The 17541-nt window shown below is 36.6% G+C and overlaps 1 protein-coding gene across 1 annotated transcript; it reads left to right on the top strand.

The window, feature by feature from the left end:
• The first annotated feature begins 1501 nt into the window (after positions 1 to 1501).
• Positions 1502 to 4745, top strand: LOC137837633 (receptor-like protein EIX2). Its single transcript, XM_068646700.1, has one exon. It carries the CDS (start codon positions 1657 to 1659, stop codon positions 4453 to 4455), a length of 2799 nt encoding a protein of 932 aa, XP_068502801.1. The 5' UTR covers positions 1502 to 1656; the 3' UTR covers positions 4456 to 4745.
• Positions 4746 to 17541: the final 12796 nt, after the last annotated feature.

Here is a 17541-nt window from a genome sequence, read left to right as displayed (position 1 = left end):
CAAGGATTTTAGACGTTGTGATTCATCATTTTGGTCAAACTGTTACGTAACCCATGTTACTTAGTCTAAATTTCTTATCAAAGGGATATAACTTAATAGGTAGATTATATGATCTGCTAATCACTAACAACAGATAAAAGATGGGAATATTTATTTGTGATATACTTGAAATGGGTCTAAGAAAATCTAAACTTTAAAAATTAGATAATATTAAATTTGGATGATAACAAAACAACTAACTAGGACTTATAAAATACACATTTTACTATTGATAAAGACACTTAGTTATGAATGTTTTAGTTTGAGGTCACTTAAGCTCTCAACCAAAACATATATAATAACATATTTGCTTATAATTGCAAGTACTCAATAACTAACTATATTCATTGTTTATCTCAATTATTTTTTAAATATTTCAACCTAGTCCCCAGAAGCTTATAAATACATATTGATCCCACAAGGAATACTCACTCAATATTCATATACTTCTTATATTTTACAGTTTCTCTAACTCTTACTTAAGTGTCAAAGAATCTTCTACCGATGGATCTTCCTTCGGTCTTCATTAACAACTTTGTGATGGTTGGCTCTAAATCATTTACTACAACTGACTGTCTACTTTTTAGTCAAACTTGGTTAAACCAGCTGATGTGAAAGAGAAAAAGACCATCTACTAGGGACATTCTAGTAGTGTTAAGACGAGTGAGACCGTCTAATATGTGTTCGTTGTAACTGTCTTAAACACTTTGTTCCGAATGATTTTATATTACTCCTTATTCTAAGGTCAATATATAGAAACTTTATGAGCTTAGATGCTACACATTGTATTGTGAGTAGACTTTGTGTATAGACTCTCTTGTGCTAATAAAAGTGTTTTCTTCAATCTTGTTCTTGTGTTTTTCTTGCTTTGTTATTGCTAACGAATCCAACAATTGGTATCGCATGGGGAGAGTTTTAAACGAGTAAGAGAGACTTGTGAGTATAATATTTCTTAGAAGGAAGGGGAATTTGCAATATGTGGAAGAGACTCACACTTGAGGGGAAGATTGTGAGGAATTCAAGTGTGGGATTAGGAGACTCACACTTGAGGGGAAGATTGTGAGGAATTCATGTGTGGGGTTAGGAGACTCACTTGAGGGGAAGATTGTGAGGAATTCAAGTGTGGGGTTAGGAGACTCACACTTGAGGGGAAGATTATGAGGAATTTAGGTGTGGGGTTAGGAGTCTCACATTGAATGGAGATGAGTCAGATGAACAATATATAAGGAGAAAGACCCGCAAACTCATTCAACAAGGTTGTGTTGATGTTCTGAAGGGTGAGAAAAACATGTAAGAATATTCATTTTAGGAAGGAGTTTGCTAATGTTCATCTGAAAGCATTAGAGGGAAAACCTAGATGCAATTCTTTAAATATTGTTACACTTAAAGAACTTTCTCTAAATTTTGTACAAAATAAACTAGTGCATAAAGATGGAGGCCCGGTTAGACATTTTTTAATCCTAAATGACTTATATTCTAGACATATATTATATATCACTACAGAAGTCTGCAACCACCATTAGTGGTAAAAAATTTCAATTGCAAACCCTTCTATGATATATAACCTTTAGTAATAAAACCCAAGCACCAACAAAGTGTGGATTTTACCACTTCCTCATGGCAGTACCATATGCAACTCAAGTTCTTCTCTTGATTTTGTTGACAACACTCCACTTCAGAGCAAGCATTGTAGCAGGGCTCAATAGGAGTTGCAGTGAGAAAGAAAGGAATGCACTCCTCAGCTTCAAGCATGGACTAGCAGACCCTTCAAACAGGCTTTCATCATGGTCTGAAAAAGAAGATTGCTGTTCATGGGCAGGGGTTCGCTGCAACAACTTCACTGGTCAAGTCATGGAACTCAATCTTAACACATCTGTGGGCTCTCCCTATAGGGAATTGAGTGGTGAGATTAGTCCTTCCCTTCTTGAACTAAAATCTTTGACTCGTTTGGACTTGAGTTCAAATTATTTTGTTCTTACACCAATACCAAGCTTCCTAGGCTCAATGGAGAGCCTGAGATACTTGGACCTTAGCTTAAGTGGGTTCATGGGACTAATCCCTCACCAACTAGGAAATCTATCAAACCTGCAGCACCTTAATCTTGGGTACAATTATGCTCTTCAGATAGATAGCCTTAATTGGATGTCAAGGCTTTCTTCATTGAAATATCTTGATTTGAGTTATGCAGATCTTCATAAAGAAGCTGATTGGCTTCAAGTACTGAGTGCACTTCCTTCTCTTTCAGAACTACACTTGGAGAACTGTCAAATTGATAACTTGGAACCAGCAAAAGGAAAAACCAACTTTACATATCTCCAAGTCCTTGATCTTTCAAATAATAATCTAAATCAGGAAATCCCATCATGGCTATCCAATCTCAGTACAACTCTTGTCCAACTTGATTTACACAGTAACCTTTTACATGGAGAAATCCCACAAATAGTGTCAAGCCTTCAGAACATAAAAATTCTAGACCTGCATGGCAACCAATTCAGTGGAGCCCTTCCTAATTCATTAAGTCAGCTCAAGCATCTTGAAGTTCTGGATCTCAGTAATAATACCATTATTTGTCCACTTCCAGCATCATTTGCAAACTTATCATCCTTGAGGACTTTAAACCTGGCTCACAACCGACTGAATGGGACCATTCCTAAGAGTTTTGGGTTCCTCAAAAAGCTGCAGATATTAAACCTTGGAGCTAACTCTCTGACTGGTGATATCCCCGTAACTTTTGGAACACTGTCAAATTTAGTGACATTAGACCTTTCATCAAATTTGTTAGAAGGATCAATAGAGGAGATACATTTTGCAAGACTTTTGAAATTAAAGGAATTACGTTTATCTTCAACAAACTTGTTCCTGAGAGTCAACTCTAGATGGGTTCCCCCTTTTCAGCTTGAATATGTTTTACTTAGCTCCTTTGGAGTAGGACCAAAGTTTCCAGAATGGCTGAAAAACCAGAGTTCTGTCAAGGTGTTGACAATGTCCAAGGCAGGTATTGCAGACTTGGTTCCAAGTTGGTTTTGGAATTGGAGTCTTCAAATTGATTTCCTGGATCTGTCAAACAATCTGTTAAGTGGAGACGTATCTAACATCTTTTTAAATTCCAGCGTCATAAACCTGAGTTCCAATTTGTTCAAGGGTATATTGCCAAGTGTGTCTGCAAATGTTGAAGTGCTGAATATTGCCAATAACTCAATTTCTGGAACAGTTTCTCCCTTATTATGTGGAAAGACAAATGCTACAAACAAGTTAAGTGTGCTGGATGTTTCAAATAATGTCTTGTCTGGTGATCTTGGTCACTGTTGGGTTCATTGGCAAGCCTTGGTGCACTTGAACTTGGGTTCTAACAATTTTTCTGGTGAAATTCCAAACTCCATTGGGTATCTGTCTCAACTTGAGTCTTTGTTGTTAAATGACAACGGCTTTTCAGAATATATTCCTTCGACCCTGCAAAATTGCTCTACAATGAAGTTTATTGACATGGGTAATAACCAACTTTCTGCAACAATACCAACTTGGATCTGGGAAATGCAATATCTAATAGTTCTTCGTCTAAGATCCAATAACTTCAAAGGCAGCATTACTAAAAAAATCTGCCAACTTTCTTCTCTTATAGTGCTGGATCTTGCCAATAATAGCCTGTCAGGATCCATTCCAAATTGTTTGGATGACATGAAGACAATGGCCGGTGAAGATGAATTCTTTTCCAACCCTTTGAGTTATTCATATGGCTCTGACTTCAGCTATAACAACTACAAGGAAAGTCTTGAGTTAGTTCCCAAAGGGGATGAGTTAGAGTACAGAGACAACCTCATATTGGTGAGAATGATTGACCTTTCAAGTAATAAGCTGTCTGGAGCAATTCCACTTGAAATTTCAAAGCTATTTGCTTTGCGGTTTTTGAACTTGTCTAGAAACATTCTGTCTGGAGAGATACCAAAAGACATGGGAAAAATGAAATTGTTAGAATCCCTTGATCTCTCTATGAATCACATTTCAGGTGAAATCCCTCAAAGCTTGTCTGATTTGTCCTTCCTCAGTTTCCTGAATCTATCATACAACAATTTATCTGGCAGAATTCCCACAAGCACCCAACTTCAGAGCTTTGAAACACTTAGCTACACAGGAAATCCTGAGCTCTGTGGTCCTCCTATAACAAATAACTGCACAAACAAGCAAGGGATGTCATCAGAGAATGGTTCTGTTGGACATGCTGATGGAAATTTCTTTGGAACATCAGAGTTTTATATAGGAATGGGAGTTGGATTTGCAGCAGGATTTTGGGGAGTTTGCAGTGTTATTTTCTTCAAAAGAACTTGGAGGCATGCTTATTTTCATTTTCTTGACCGCTTGAGAGATGTGATTTATGTGACCATAGTTTTGAAAGTTAGAAGGTTACTTGATAAATCATGAGTTTACCTTTTAGCTGCTAAATAGAGAGACATTACAAGGTGAATTCTAGCCATTAAAAATGTGAACAGGTTTCCCTTGTATCAATTCGTATGATGTGTTCTTTCTGTTTAGTCCTTTTCATTGATAATACAAGCTTTTTGATGTAAGGAGAACTAAAAGAGAGAAAGATTTGAGTGTAAAGTTATGTTTTGAATTTTACAATGCATCAATGGATGACTAAGATATGTTCTTCATTACACCAAGTGTGAGACAATCTGCTGACACTGCATCTTTTAGCCACACCAACTATATGGGCCAATCTTCTTCAAGCAATCGATGTTTTATTTGTCATTAAATTCATTGATTTGGATTATATTGCTTTATTTTTTGGTATTCTGATTTCTGTAAGATTGGGGTTGATATCTTATCCATGTGTCCATAGGATGTTTTAAAATTTTATTAATATCATATTTATAATTTTTTATTGTTTTCATTTGTTTTCTGTTTCAGTATTTTTTTTCAATATCCAAAGTTAAATAAATTTATCAATTTACTCACGTGATATTATGTCAAGCCAAAAACACACATATACTCTCTCCAAATCCAACTTTTCCAACTTATTAATTAAAAATATATAAAACTTCCAATCATCTTTAAAGCTGTAAAAACTCTTACTCACCTTTGATTTCCAATGTTCTTGCACCATATATCGATAGTCTTACAATGATCAAAATATAAAATAATTTCATTTGATGTCAGAAATTATATATTATAAAACAAAATTCCCTATTTTTATACACGAAGAATAAACCAGTAAAATCAGTCACATTCCTAAAACATGAATAAATTCAGACAGCATTAATAAAATGTAAATAAAAAAATATAAGAAATAATATTTCATTTAAAATAAAAATAGAAAGTTTGATTGTTTTTGAGAGTAACTTTGGAAGTTTGAGATCACATCCTTTGCATCTTGGAGTGTTGCATACCATAATTTAAAATGAGAGAGAAAGATGTTTCATGTATCAATACTTCACTATAAAAAAAAAGTGATTAAACTACCACTTTTTAGACCGTTAATAAAAAAGGGTGTTTTCTTGAGAAAAATGAGATTGAAGGATCTAGCTATTTTTAATTTAAAATATTAATTATTTGTAAAATATATGTATGTTATTTTTTTTTTAACAAAATCTTTTCGTTCTTTTATTAATTGTTCAAGAAAAAATGTTTTTCTTTTTTTTTCATGCAAAAAATTAATGAACTAAGAGAAACACTTTTGGGGTGTCAACCCTTATATAGAATCAAAGTCCACACCACCTAACTATCTATTTCAATAGCGTATAAGTTTAAAAAGGTATAAGTTTCCAACATACACTAACAGATTTATGCATCTAAACCTGCATTCTTGTTTAACCAACACTACACATAAAGGTCATCACCATGTGCATATATGCAGCTACCAATCTAATCATCACCAAAAAGGTGTTTGGCACGACTTCTGCACTATCTACTACTACTACTTTGCTCTGAATGTGACAGGTAATCAAGTTCTACAAAAGTTGCAAGTAGTCTTCTTGACATTCCACCAATACCACAATCTGATTGAATCCCCTACACACTTGGCCTGATTTGGAAGATAAACTTCAATGCTTTTCTATTCTTCCAAATTGCTCCTTTCATTGTCTTGATAGATTATTTTCTCTTAAGATTTTGCATTTGCTCTCTCTCCCTCTATATATATATATATATATATATATATATATATATGATAATGACTCATTAAATGCTTATTGTAACTGTAGTTACTCTTATTTAATGCGTGACTTGTGGTGTTCTTTGCCTCGGTCGGTCACTATGTCCAAGACAGGCTCATTCGGTACCGACCGGTACACTTGCCCTCCAGACTCGAAGAGATTCATTTCAGAAGAGTCGAATAAAACTGTTGGAGTTCCCGAGGTTAGATGGGACCGCTACGAGTATTAAATGCGTGGCAGGGATGTGACGTTTGGCAGAGTTGCCGTTTCAAGATGCATTGTTCCATCAAATGTATTTGATGGTCGAGATTTTGTGTCGCTTGGTACTGACCATTGGATGATGTTAGATCAATGGTTCCGATCAAATGGTGAGATACTCTCTCTCTTATTTGACTTGCTATAAATAGGGCATTCTTAGAACGTGGTGGGGTTTACGCTTTCTCTATCGCTCATAGAACTTGTGTCGTTTGCTTCGAGTGCCGAGTCTACCAACTTTCTTCTTTAGTGGTCGAATTCCTAGGTCAATAATGTCTTCTTTTGTGGATTCTTCTTATAATGTTGTGAATATAGAATCTTATGTGACTCGGAATGCGTCTGGTATTGTGAGAGAGAATAGTGGTTTGAGTCAGTCGTCGGACGGTCCAAGCTACGATTGGGTCGATCCATCTGTTTTAAAAATTCCCACTAGGTTGAGGGTTTCTTACTAACCACGTATGCCACAGTCGGAAAAACGCACCGCAAGATTTTTTCTTTGTATATAATACTTTCTTTGCCCACTTACATATAACTCTACCTTTCGATGATTTTACCATGGGGTCCTTCGGATCCTCAATGTGGCACCTACCCAACTGCATCCTAACTCGTGGGCGGCCCTTCAGGCGTTCCGAGTGGTTTGTGACCTTTTTAAGCTTATTCCCACACCTCAAGCCTTCTTGTATTATTACAATACCCGCCCGACTACTTCCGTGAGTTGGTTATCCTTATCTAGTCGACCAGGGAACGTTCAATTTTCTTCTTATACAACATCGTACAAAACTTTCAAGGAAAAATATTTTAAAATCTTTGTGGAGCCAGACGACTGTGATTTCTTCTATAATGCGGAGGGGCAAACAAAATTCCCTTTCCATTAGATTGATAATCTGACCCAGCTCGGTAACTGGTTGTGGTCGTCCATGTCACCGTTGGATAAGTCAATCCTGGTAGTGTTTGATCGGCTTCCTTATAAACTGTCCACCCGAGAGCTGATAACTTTACATGGGTCGTCCAAGAAGTGGGCAGATTTCAGTGGTACGTAGATTTCTTGTATCTGACTGTGTATTTGTTATGTTAACGTGGTTTAATTTTGTATGTACCTTGTAGCTATTATCCTACGGATGGATCCCGCTTTGAGTAGTTTCATGAATAGTCCCAAGCGACAAGCAACCAATCAGAAGCTTGGAAGTTTAATAGCGTCCGGAAAGGACAAAGTCGTTATTTCGATTGAAGTAGCTCCGATTTCGCCGGTAGTCAACCGAAAGAGAGGCCAACCGTCCAAGGCCCAAGCCGATGTTGGGGTAGGGCAGTCATCTATCAGGAAGCCTTCAATGATAAGTCCCTCGCTGCAACTGGCACAGGCTGTGCAATTCAACTTGCTTCTTGAGGATGAAGGAGTTTTGGCGGCCATTCCCACCAGAAATTTTATAGAGGAATTAGTAAAGTTGCAAAGCCGATCCACTGTGGTCAGCAAGGCACTTGGTGAAGAATTAAAAAGGACTAGTGCAATGTTAGTGCCTAAGTTGAGGACCGAGTTGGCAGAGCGGACAATTCATTTATGGTGGCCTTGGAAACTGTCGAGGCGTGTAGAGAAAAGATGTGGCAGGATTAATTGGTGGTCGAGGAAGTGCAAGAGGGTTTGAAGGCGGAACTTGCTAGGGTGGAGGTTGATGCCGAGGTAAAGGAGAAGGCTCTTGCTGCCGAACTGGAAAAATGCCATGAGTTAATGTTGTGGATAAATGAAGAGAGCTTTCAGCAAGGTGTCCGACATGTAGCATTTTACCATTGCGTACCAGTGGATGATTCTCATTATGATTTAAACAAGGATGGGGTGAATGGAAAGCTCGTGCCACTTGGCGGGAATGTTGATACTGTCATGGAAGAGACAGAGGATGAACCGAATCGCATCGAGGCGATCGAGCCAGAGCCGTCATTTGAAGAAATTTTGAACAACTTTTATTTTTCTTTGAACAATTTATTTTCTTGTTTGCATTCACATGATTCGCCGACTGACTTATGTCTGTATGCGTAAACCCTGAACCCTAAATGGTAAAATATGTTGTTCTGACCGACCGAGCAGTAAAATCAATGCATCGTTTAAATCTGATTGCAGGGTGCGATATATATGTTGTACTGATCACCTGAGGCGATAACTAAGATGGTACGAATCGATCTGGCCGATAAAAGATGCACGAAAAGAGTTGGGTTTCTCGATAATTTTAATTCTGGTCACATTTCGTGGGTTATTTGAGGAATAATCCTTTAATAAATGCAATTAGAGTTCGAACTCCATATGTTCTGACTTGTTGTGGTAATATAAATATAAAGAGAAAGAGATAAGATGATTAAAGTGTTTAAAGTGTCTCGTTAAAACCTTCTCGATCGAAAACCCTCCTTAGGGATAAAGCAATCGAGCGAGGAATACAATTTTATATGTGTGGCGTTCCACGTTCTTGACACAGTTTTTCCTAACAAGTATTCTAAGTAATAAGCACCGTCGACTGCTATGTCGGCAATACGGAACGGTCCTTCCAGTTGCTTGAGAATTTGCCTTCAGTCTTTCGTTTGTCGCTGCGCATTCGCCACACTAAGTCACCTCTCTGGAAATTCCTTGGCTTTACTTTTAAGTTATACCGTATGTTTGCATGCCTCTTCTTTGATCCTGCTTTTGTCTCGTAACTTGATAATGAGGTCAAGGCCTACCAACAAGCTTTCTTTGTTAAGGTTCAGATCCAATGTCTGTCGTCGCAGAGAAGGTTCTCCTACCTTGACTGGGATCATGGCTTCAGTCCCGTAAGTCAAACTAAATGATGTTTCTTTAGTGGTGGATTGCGGCGTACATCGGTAGGCCCATAGGACTTCTAGAAGTTCTTCGATCCACTTATCTTTAGCTGGACCGAACCTCTTTTTCAGTAAATTAAGAATAACTTTATTAGCGGCTTTGGCTTGGTCGTTGGTTTGTGGGTGTTCAACTTAGTTGGTGATATGTTTGATATTGAGATTTTCGTAAAACTCGGCTAGTCCTCGATCAGTGAATTATCGACCGGTATCAGTGACGATTACATGTGGCAATCCTAACCAACAAATGGTGTTTTTCCAAACAAAATTTTCAACATTCTTCGTGATGATAGCCATTAAGGCCAGCTATAATTGTCTCGTATTCAGCTTGATTATTGGATGATTTGAAATCAAATTTCAGAGCTTGTTCAATAAGGAGATTTCCCGGTCCTTCTAGTACAACTCCTGCGTTGCACAACTTGTTGTTGGAAGAGCCGTCAACATGCAGGATCCATGGAGATTTATTTTCTTCATTTGGAAGAGGACTAAATTCAGCTGCAAAATCATCCAAAGCTTGCGATTTAATTGCTCCCCTCAGTTGGTATTGGATGTGGAATTCTGATAACTCAACGGCCCAGTCTATCATCCGTCCAACCAAATCTGGTTTCGCCAGTATTTTCATAATGGGATAGTCAATTTTTATTATGATCTGATGATTTTGAAAATACATGTGCATTCATCGAGTTGTGACGACCGAAGCGAGTGCAACCTTTTCTATCATCTGATATCGTTTCTCTGCACTGCGGAGGACTCGGATGACAAAGTAGATGGGTCGTTCTGTTCTATCCACTTCTTGGACTAGGGTTGCACTGATTGCGTTTTTCGAAACGACGAGATAGACAATTATTGGTTCGTCGACAACTGACTTCTGAATGACCGGCAGGGATCCCAAGAAAAGTTTAAGTTGGAGAAATATATTCTTGCATTCGTCCGTCCATTGAAACTTGGACACTTTACATAGCATTTGAACGATAGGCTTAGTCCTTTCCGCCAATTTTGGCACAAATTTGGAGACTGTAGTGAGTCATTCGATCAATCTCTGAACTTCTTTAATGTTGTTGGGGCTCCGCATTTCAAATATAGCTCTACATTTTACAGGGTTAGCTTTTACGCCTCGGTGGGTGAGCATGAAGCCTATAAATTTTTCTCCTTCTACGCCGAACGTACACTTGTTGGGATTTAGGCGCATGCGGTGTTTTCGAAGGGCTCGAAAGACTTCTTGCAAATCTTCTATGTGTTGTTAGCATGAATCAAATTTGACAATAATGTCGTCTATGTATACTTTAAAACTTCGTCCAATCATGTCTTGGAAAACATAATCCATCAGTCGCTAGTATGTGGCTCTCGCGTTCTTAAAGTCTAACGACATAACCTCGTAATAAAAGTTTCCCGAGTCGTTCGTGAAGGCCATCTTCTCTTTGTCTCTCGAATGCATCAGAATTTGATTGTATCCTGAGTATGCATCGAGAAAACTGAGAATGTGATGGCCTTCTACACCGTCAACTAGTCGATCAATGGTCAGCAAAGGGTAGGAATCTTTGGGGTATGCTTTATTAAGGTCGATGTAATGTACACACATTCATCATTTGCCACTTGATTTCTGAACCATGACTACGTTAATCAGCCATGTAGTGTAGTGTGCTGTTTTAATAAAGCTGACTTTCATCAATTTTTTTGTTTCTTGTCGATCGGCCTTACACCTTTCCTCCTCCAATTTCTGCTTTTTTTGTGCGACCGGTCTTGCTCTTTTGTAAACAGACAAACGATGTATGATAATTTCTGAACTCACGCCAGGCACGTCGACAGTGGTTCAAGCAAAAAGGTCAGCGTTATCTATCAAGGTTGTGTTGATTGACCTGCGATTGTCCGATTTTAAAGACGTTCCAATGTACGTCTTATGCTCATCATCGTAAAGAGGCAAGGGTTGGAGATCCTCGTCTGCTTCCATATGAACATCGTTCAGTCGGGGTTCCAAGTCTACAAGTACGACCATGTGTTTTCTTGACTGCTCATCTTGGGAGTATTTCTCCATTGATTGCCCTGGTCTTCTAGGAGACCAGCCGCGTGGTGGTGATTTGTATAAACGCCTGGTAGGTTCCACCTTCAAGCTTGCTACATAGCATTCCCGGGCAGTTTTTTGGTCAACGTGGATTGTGCAATATCTCCGGTTACAAATGGAATTTCATCGATAAGTGTGGGATGGAGACTATTGCCCCTAGACGGTTGATAGAGGGACGTCCAATGAGGTGTTTGCGTTGACTAACAAATACTTGACCTTAATGGTTTTGCTGAGACACCCTTCCTTGTCGAACGTGGTGTACAAATCAATATATCCTTTAGTGTCTACTCATTCGCCCGAGATCCCAACGATCTGCTCGTCATAGGGTTGGATTTCAATTTCGGGGATCCTCATCTTCAGGAATGTTTTCCAATACAGAATGTCTACGGAGCTGCCCTGGTTGATCAACACTTTGGTAATTATAAAATTATCTATTTCTACAGTGATTACCATTGGGGTGTCTTATGTTGGATCTATGGCGGTAAAATCTTCATCAGTGAACGTGATTGGGGGCATACGTGGTCGCGGTCGGACTGGCGTAGAGTGAACCGACTGAATGGCTCTAAGGTGTTTCTTTCTTGCTGAGTTGGAACATTCGTCCCCTGCAAAGCCTCCTGCTATATAATGGACATCACTAGGGATGCCGAGTGATATAGGACTGACGATGGTGTTGATGACCTCCTGAACTCTGCGTCCGGTTTTATTATTTCTTTCAGGACTCTCACTCCGTTGTCTAGTCCTTCTGACTGGGCTCTCACTTCGCCTATGTTGTGTGGGACGTCTATTGTCATTGTGGCGACGTGGGTTTTCTCGTCCAGGTCAGTCGTGATGTTCGTTAGGGGTTGTCAGTCCTTTGAAGGGATCGAAGGTGTGTGGAGGAGTCGATTTTAATGAACTGACGAAATTGTCTCACTTAGAGGAGTTCTTATACTTTATCCTTTAATGCTTGGCACCGTTCGGTTGTGTGTCCATAATTATGATGATATTGGCAACGCTTAGAGGTGTCAGCATTTCGCAGGGTCTGTGATTGCTTCGAGGTCGGGATCAGTTCGACTTGTAAAGCATCTAGGACTCTCCCGATGGGGACAACTAGGGGGTGTAACTGTTAAACCAAGGCCCTCAGTTTTCCTTGAAGCTGTCATTCTAACCTGACACCGATCGGTTACTTCTGCCTTTGTCCTTCTTTTTCACCTTGTTTGGGCCTTCCACTAGATGGTTCCGGTGATAGTCAATGTGCTCCTCTATCTGCATGAACTTAGTGGCGCGATTACGCAATTCTTTCATGTTTTGGGCTAGTCTTTTGATTAGACTTTTAGTGAACCGGCAGGGCGGATAGCGCCGACCAGGTGATGCATCGCAATTTCGGGAATTAAATTTCTAATACCCATACATACTTTGTTGAATTTATCCATGAATGCCCAAAGGGTTTCTCCCTTTTTCTACATTGAGAAGGGACAACAAGGAGGTGTGATGAGGTCGACTCGTTTGCATACTATGTGGTGAAATTTGTAGCCAGGACCCTAAAATTTCCCACAAAATTAGGAGGAAAGGTTGTGAACCATCCCAGCAATCCCTCTTGAAGAGTAGTAAGGAAGACTTTACACCAGACAAACTTGTCACTCATGTACAAAGTCATTTGTTTTTTGAAGACATTCAAATGTTTGTCCGGGTCAGTGGAACCATCATACAATTTAATAGTCAGCCCTTTCAACTTGGAAGGGAGTGGTGTTTCGATTATCTCTTCTGTGAATGTGTGTCCCCTAATGTCTTCTTCATCATCTAGAGCAGTATGGATTCTGAAGCTTTGGTACGTCTGATTTGTTTAGAGAGTGGGTGACGGCTGTGGATTTGGATTAGCTGGGATGGTTGTTGGAGCATGAGACTACCCTTCTCGTTCATGACCTTTGAATCGTTGTTGTAAGGATCTGTTTTGCTCCCTTAGGAGGGACATTTCCTCTGCATGACGACACTGGTTTTCCTTATTGTGTAGTTGATCCACGACACTTTTCTGATGCATTTCTTTCATTTGTGCCTGAAGGGCTGGAATCATGGCATCTTTTTATCCGTTACGCGATCGACGTTGTTTCTTGTTGAGACCATGGTTGCTTGTTTTTGTTGCTGAAGATTAAGTTATTACCTCGACCCCACGGTGGGCACCAATTGTACCTGTATAGAGAGAGGGGGACCCAGGTAACACAATTTGGTGACATGTCGATGTCTGTTGGCGATCTACTGAGTATCTTCAACCTTCTTTCTTTCACTGTTGAACTCAGGCGATCGGGGGTACCTGTGATTGCACTCCGACGCTCAAATCAGTATTAGTATTTTGGGTGTGTTCTTGCAGAGTAAAAAACATAACTTACAATTTTGCGGAGGTTTTATTTATAGTGTTAGTTATGGGTCTTCTCCATGATGGGTCATATATTTCTCACATATTTCGGATATGATCATGGCTCATTAAATGTTTATCGTAACTATAGTTACTCTTATTTAATGTGTGACTTGAGGTGTTCTCTACCTCGTTCGGCCATTATGTCCAAAATAGGTTCGTCCGGTAAAAAAAAAATTATGATCAAGATTAAGGATTAAGGAAAGTTAAGTGTTAAAAATCTAATAAAGACCAACTTATTGTTTGAAAACGTAATTCATAAATAAATAAATAAAAATATCACTAAAGATTCACACTGACAAGGACTAATATGATCAGCTCAAATCTCATATGCAATGGAGATACTTATGCATATAACTAGAGAAAAAAAAATAGAAAAGAAAAGTAGAGACCGAAGAAAAAGAAAACTTACTCTAAAAAATTGTGATCATCCTAAACTTTATTGTTTGCACACAACAAGTTTTGATCAAAGAAAATATAAGAAATTGTACCTGTACTTAAAAGAAAGGGTAAGAAAATATGAAGATAAAGAGTTTAGAGAAATAATTTTTTTTATAAAAGAAAATAATAAAAAATTAAAATTCTGATTTACATATATCAAAGAAAATTTAAAATTTCTATTTTTATTCTTTAAAAAAATTATCTTACACTTTTCCTGTTTCTACATATCTTCGGTCAATATTTTATCTCTAAATCTCCAGCACCAAAAACAAATAAAAATGGGTCTTTTCCTTTCATATACAAAGTTGCATGAAATGTTCTACCATAAAAAAGTTTGAATAATTAGTGTTTAAAAAACAAACATGGTAAGACTGAGGGATAAATAATATTTTTTTAAAATAAATCATATATGAAAAATAGATCGAACTTTTAAAAAGAAAAATCATAGTGAATCATAAATGTAAAATTTTACGAGTGTTTTACAATTTTGTTTTAGTCTCCCCTATAATTAATTTTATGTGAAAAAACTAGCACTCAACCATGACTTCAAAATTAAAATAGTTAAAATAATAAATTTTCAAGCAATATTGTATTAAAGAAGAAACATCTTTATAAAAGATATTTTGATGACTTGTATATTTATTCTAGTTTTCTACCGCTTAGAATATTCTAGTGTCTAACTAAATAATATTGTGGAAAAAAACTTTAATGTAACTTGGTGTATAATATTATAAGAAAAATATTAAATAAAATTTTAATTTTAAATAATATAATAATTAGTTATTATTTGATTAAATTAAAAATTATTTTATAAATTTTAAAAAAATTAATATTTAAAATAATTTATATATTATTAATAAAAAATTTACAAAAATTATTACTAAAATTTTATCTATTTACTATTTTATATTTTAAATTAATTTTTTATTAATTTTTTAAAAATTAATTTAAAATATAAAATATTAGTAACTAAAATTAGAAGATATAAATTTAGATTGTTTTATAAATATTTTTATTAATAATAAAATCATTTTAAATATAAATAATTTTTTAATTTTAAAATAATATCTAATTTAATTAATATAGTGATTAATTATTTTTTATTATTAAATTTAATTAATATTTAATAATTTATTTTATTATAATAATACATAAATAATAGGTAAGTATGAGAGTGCATTGCTAATTAAATATACCTCAAAACTTGACTGGGTCTTTAAAAGTTTAATAGAAAATTGACAAAAACAATGTGAAAAAGAAAGTGGAGCCTAAATTCAGAGTCCTTTAAATATATAGCTAGAGATTGAAAACTTTATTTATGAAGGGGGTCTTTGAAATGGGGTTCAGTAATAATTTAAAAGAGTAATTCTTGGAAACTAAGTTAAAAAAATACGTTAATAGTGATTTAAGGAGTTAGTTAATTGTAAATAAAATATTTAGATAAAAAGCTAACTATTTATTTAAATATACGATTCTTACTTATTTCTTTCATACATTTTTATATAATGGATTACATGAGGAAAATCAATAATTCAATCTTATAGATACTTTTGTTTTTTTTTCCTTTCTTTGTGTGGTGTGCTAATCTTCAAACTCATATATTGGATAAGACTTTAATGATGCACTACTAAGTCTTTTGATTTTAATGTTTTCCTACTTTCTTGTGATGGATGACCTAATAATCTTCCAACTCATAAAAGGGTTGATCTAGAAAGATCAACCATATAAAGTCTTTGGAGAAATTGGATGTAATAGAGTGACTACTATTAAGAGTATGAAGACTAGAGTTTTCATTAGGCACTACCTAAGAGATTTTGAAATCCAATTATTACAAAGTGAATTTTAAGCCTAACTCAACTCCATATAACCGGCTCATGAGGTGAGGTTTGCACCCACTTATATACAATGAAATGTCCTAATCTCTAGTCGATGTGGGATCTCCAACACACTCCCTCACGTCGAGAGTGACAACTCGTGCGTGGGATAATATATTATGGGTGGTCCGATAACGACCCGATAACGGGTGGCCTGATAAGCCCAACAAACACTCGCTAGGATAGGCTCAAAATGGCTCTGATACCATATTACAAAGTGACTTTAAGCCTAACTCAACCCCATAAAACCGGCTCATGAGGTGAGGTTTGCACCCACTTATATATAATGAAATGTCCTAATCTCTAGTTGATGTGGGATCTCCAACAATATTATAAAATAGAAAAGAGATGAATAAAAAAGAGAACAAAGATGAACAAAAGAGTAAAAGGAAGGTAAATGATATGAGAATGAATGTCTCTTTTCTCTTGTTATTAAAATCAAAACAAATGGTCTAAATATATACAAGTTGAACACTCATTCTATGTTTAACTAAAGAGGGAAAGAATCAATAATTAAATACTAGAATCATAATACACAAAGACAAAATAAAGGTTATTCACCTCTATAAAGAGAAACAACTGATAATTAGAAAAGAGACACCCAATTATTCTCCTCTGTAAAGAGAAACAACTGATAATTAGAAAAGACTCCCAATTAATATTAGGATCCTTTTATAACTCTAGTATCTGTATCCTTTAATATCCCGCCACAAGCTGGGGAGCAAATATTGATGAGACCCATCTTGGAACAAATATTCTTAAAAGATTGAGGACTTAAAGTTTTGGTATAAATATCAGTCAGTTGCTCTGTGGTGGAAATGGGAAGCAAATGGATGAGACCCTTCTTTAATATTTCCCTGACCACGTGACAATCTATTTCTACATGTTTTGTATGCTCGTGAAAAACTGGATTTGCTGCAATGTATCTTGTTGAGTCATTGTCACAGTATAAAAGAGATAGTTGCTCAAAAGGAACTTTGAAATCTTGAAGAAGATAAGTTAGCCATTGAATTTTACATGTAATAGTGGCCATTGTCCTGTATTCAGCTTCACAAGAACTCAACTCTTTGATATTGTTCCTTGCTTCTTTGATTTCCAAGATATGAGAGAATTCCCAAGATACACACTAAAACCAATCACTGATTGTCTTGAATCACTGTAGGGGCCCCAATCACTATCACAAAAGGCTTTGAGATGAACAGAAGTAGTGAAAGAGAAAAATAGACCAAGACTTAGAGCCCCTTTGATATATATGAGAATTCTAATCACTGCATTATAGTGAGCAATTGTAGGCTTAACAAAGAAATTGAGAAAGTTGTTGCACAAAAAATGTTATGTCAGGTCGGGTATTAGTGAGATACATAAGTCTTCCAATCAATCTTTTGTAGGCTTGAATATTTGTGAAAGGAACACTTCCAGTATAAGAGAATTTCTCATGATTATCAATAGGAGTGGGTGCAAGTTTGCAGCTAAAAGACCTGCATCTGTTAATAATTCCAA

This window comes from Phaseolus vulgaris, chromosome 4, assembly GCF_000499845.2.
Source record: "Phaseolus vulgaris cultivar G19833 chromosome 4, P. vulgaris v2.0, whole genome shotgun sequence".
In the NCBI taxonomy this organism is placed as follows: Eukaryota; Viridiplantae; Streptophyta; class Magnoliopsida; order Fabales; family Fabaceae; genus Phaseolus; species Phaseolus vulgaris.
Note: the sequence above shows the minus strand (reverse complement) of the source record. Positions and strands in the feature narration are given on the sequence as shown.

Coding starts and splice junctions, on each gene's coding strand:
- LOC137837633 (XM_068646700.1), top strand. CDS start 1,657: ATGGCAGTACCATATGCAACTCAAGTTCTTCTCTTGATTTTGTTGACA.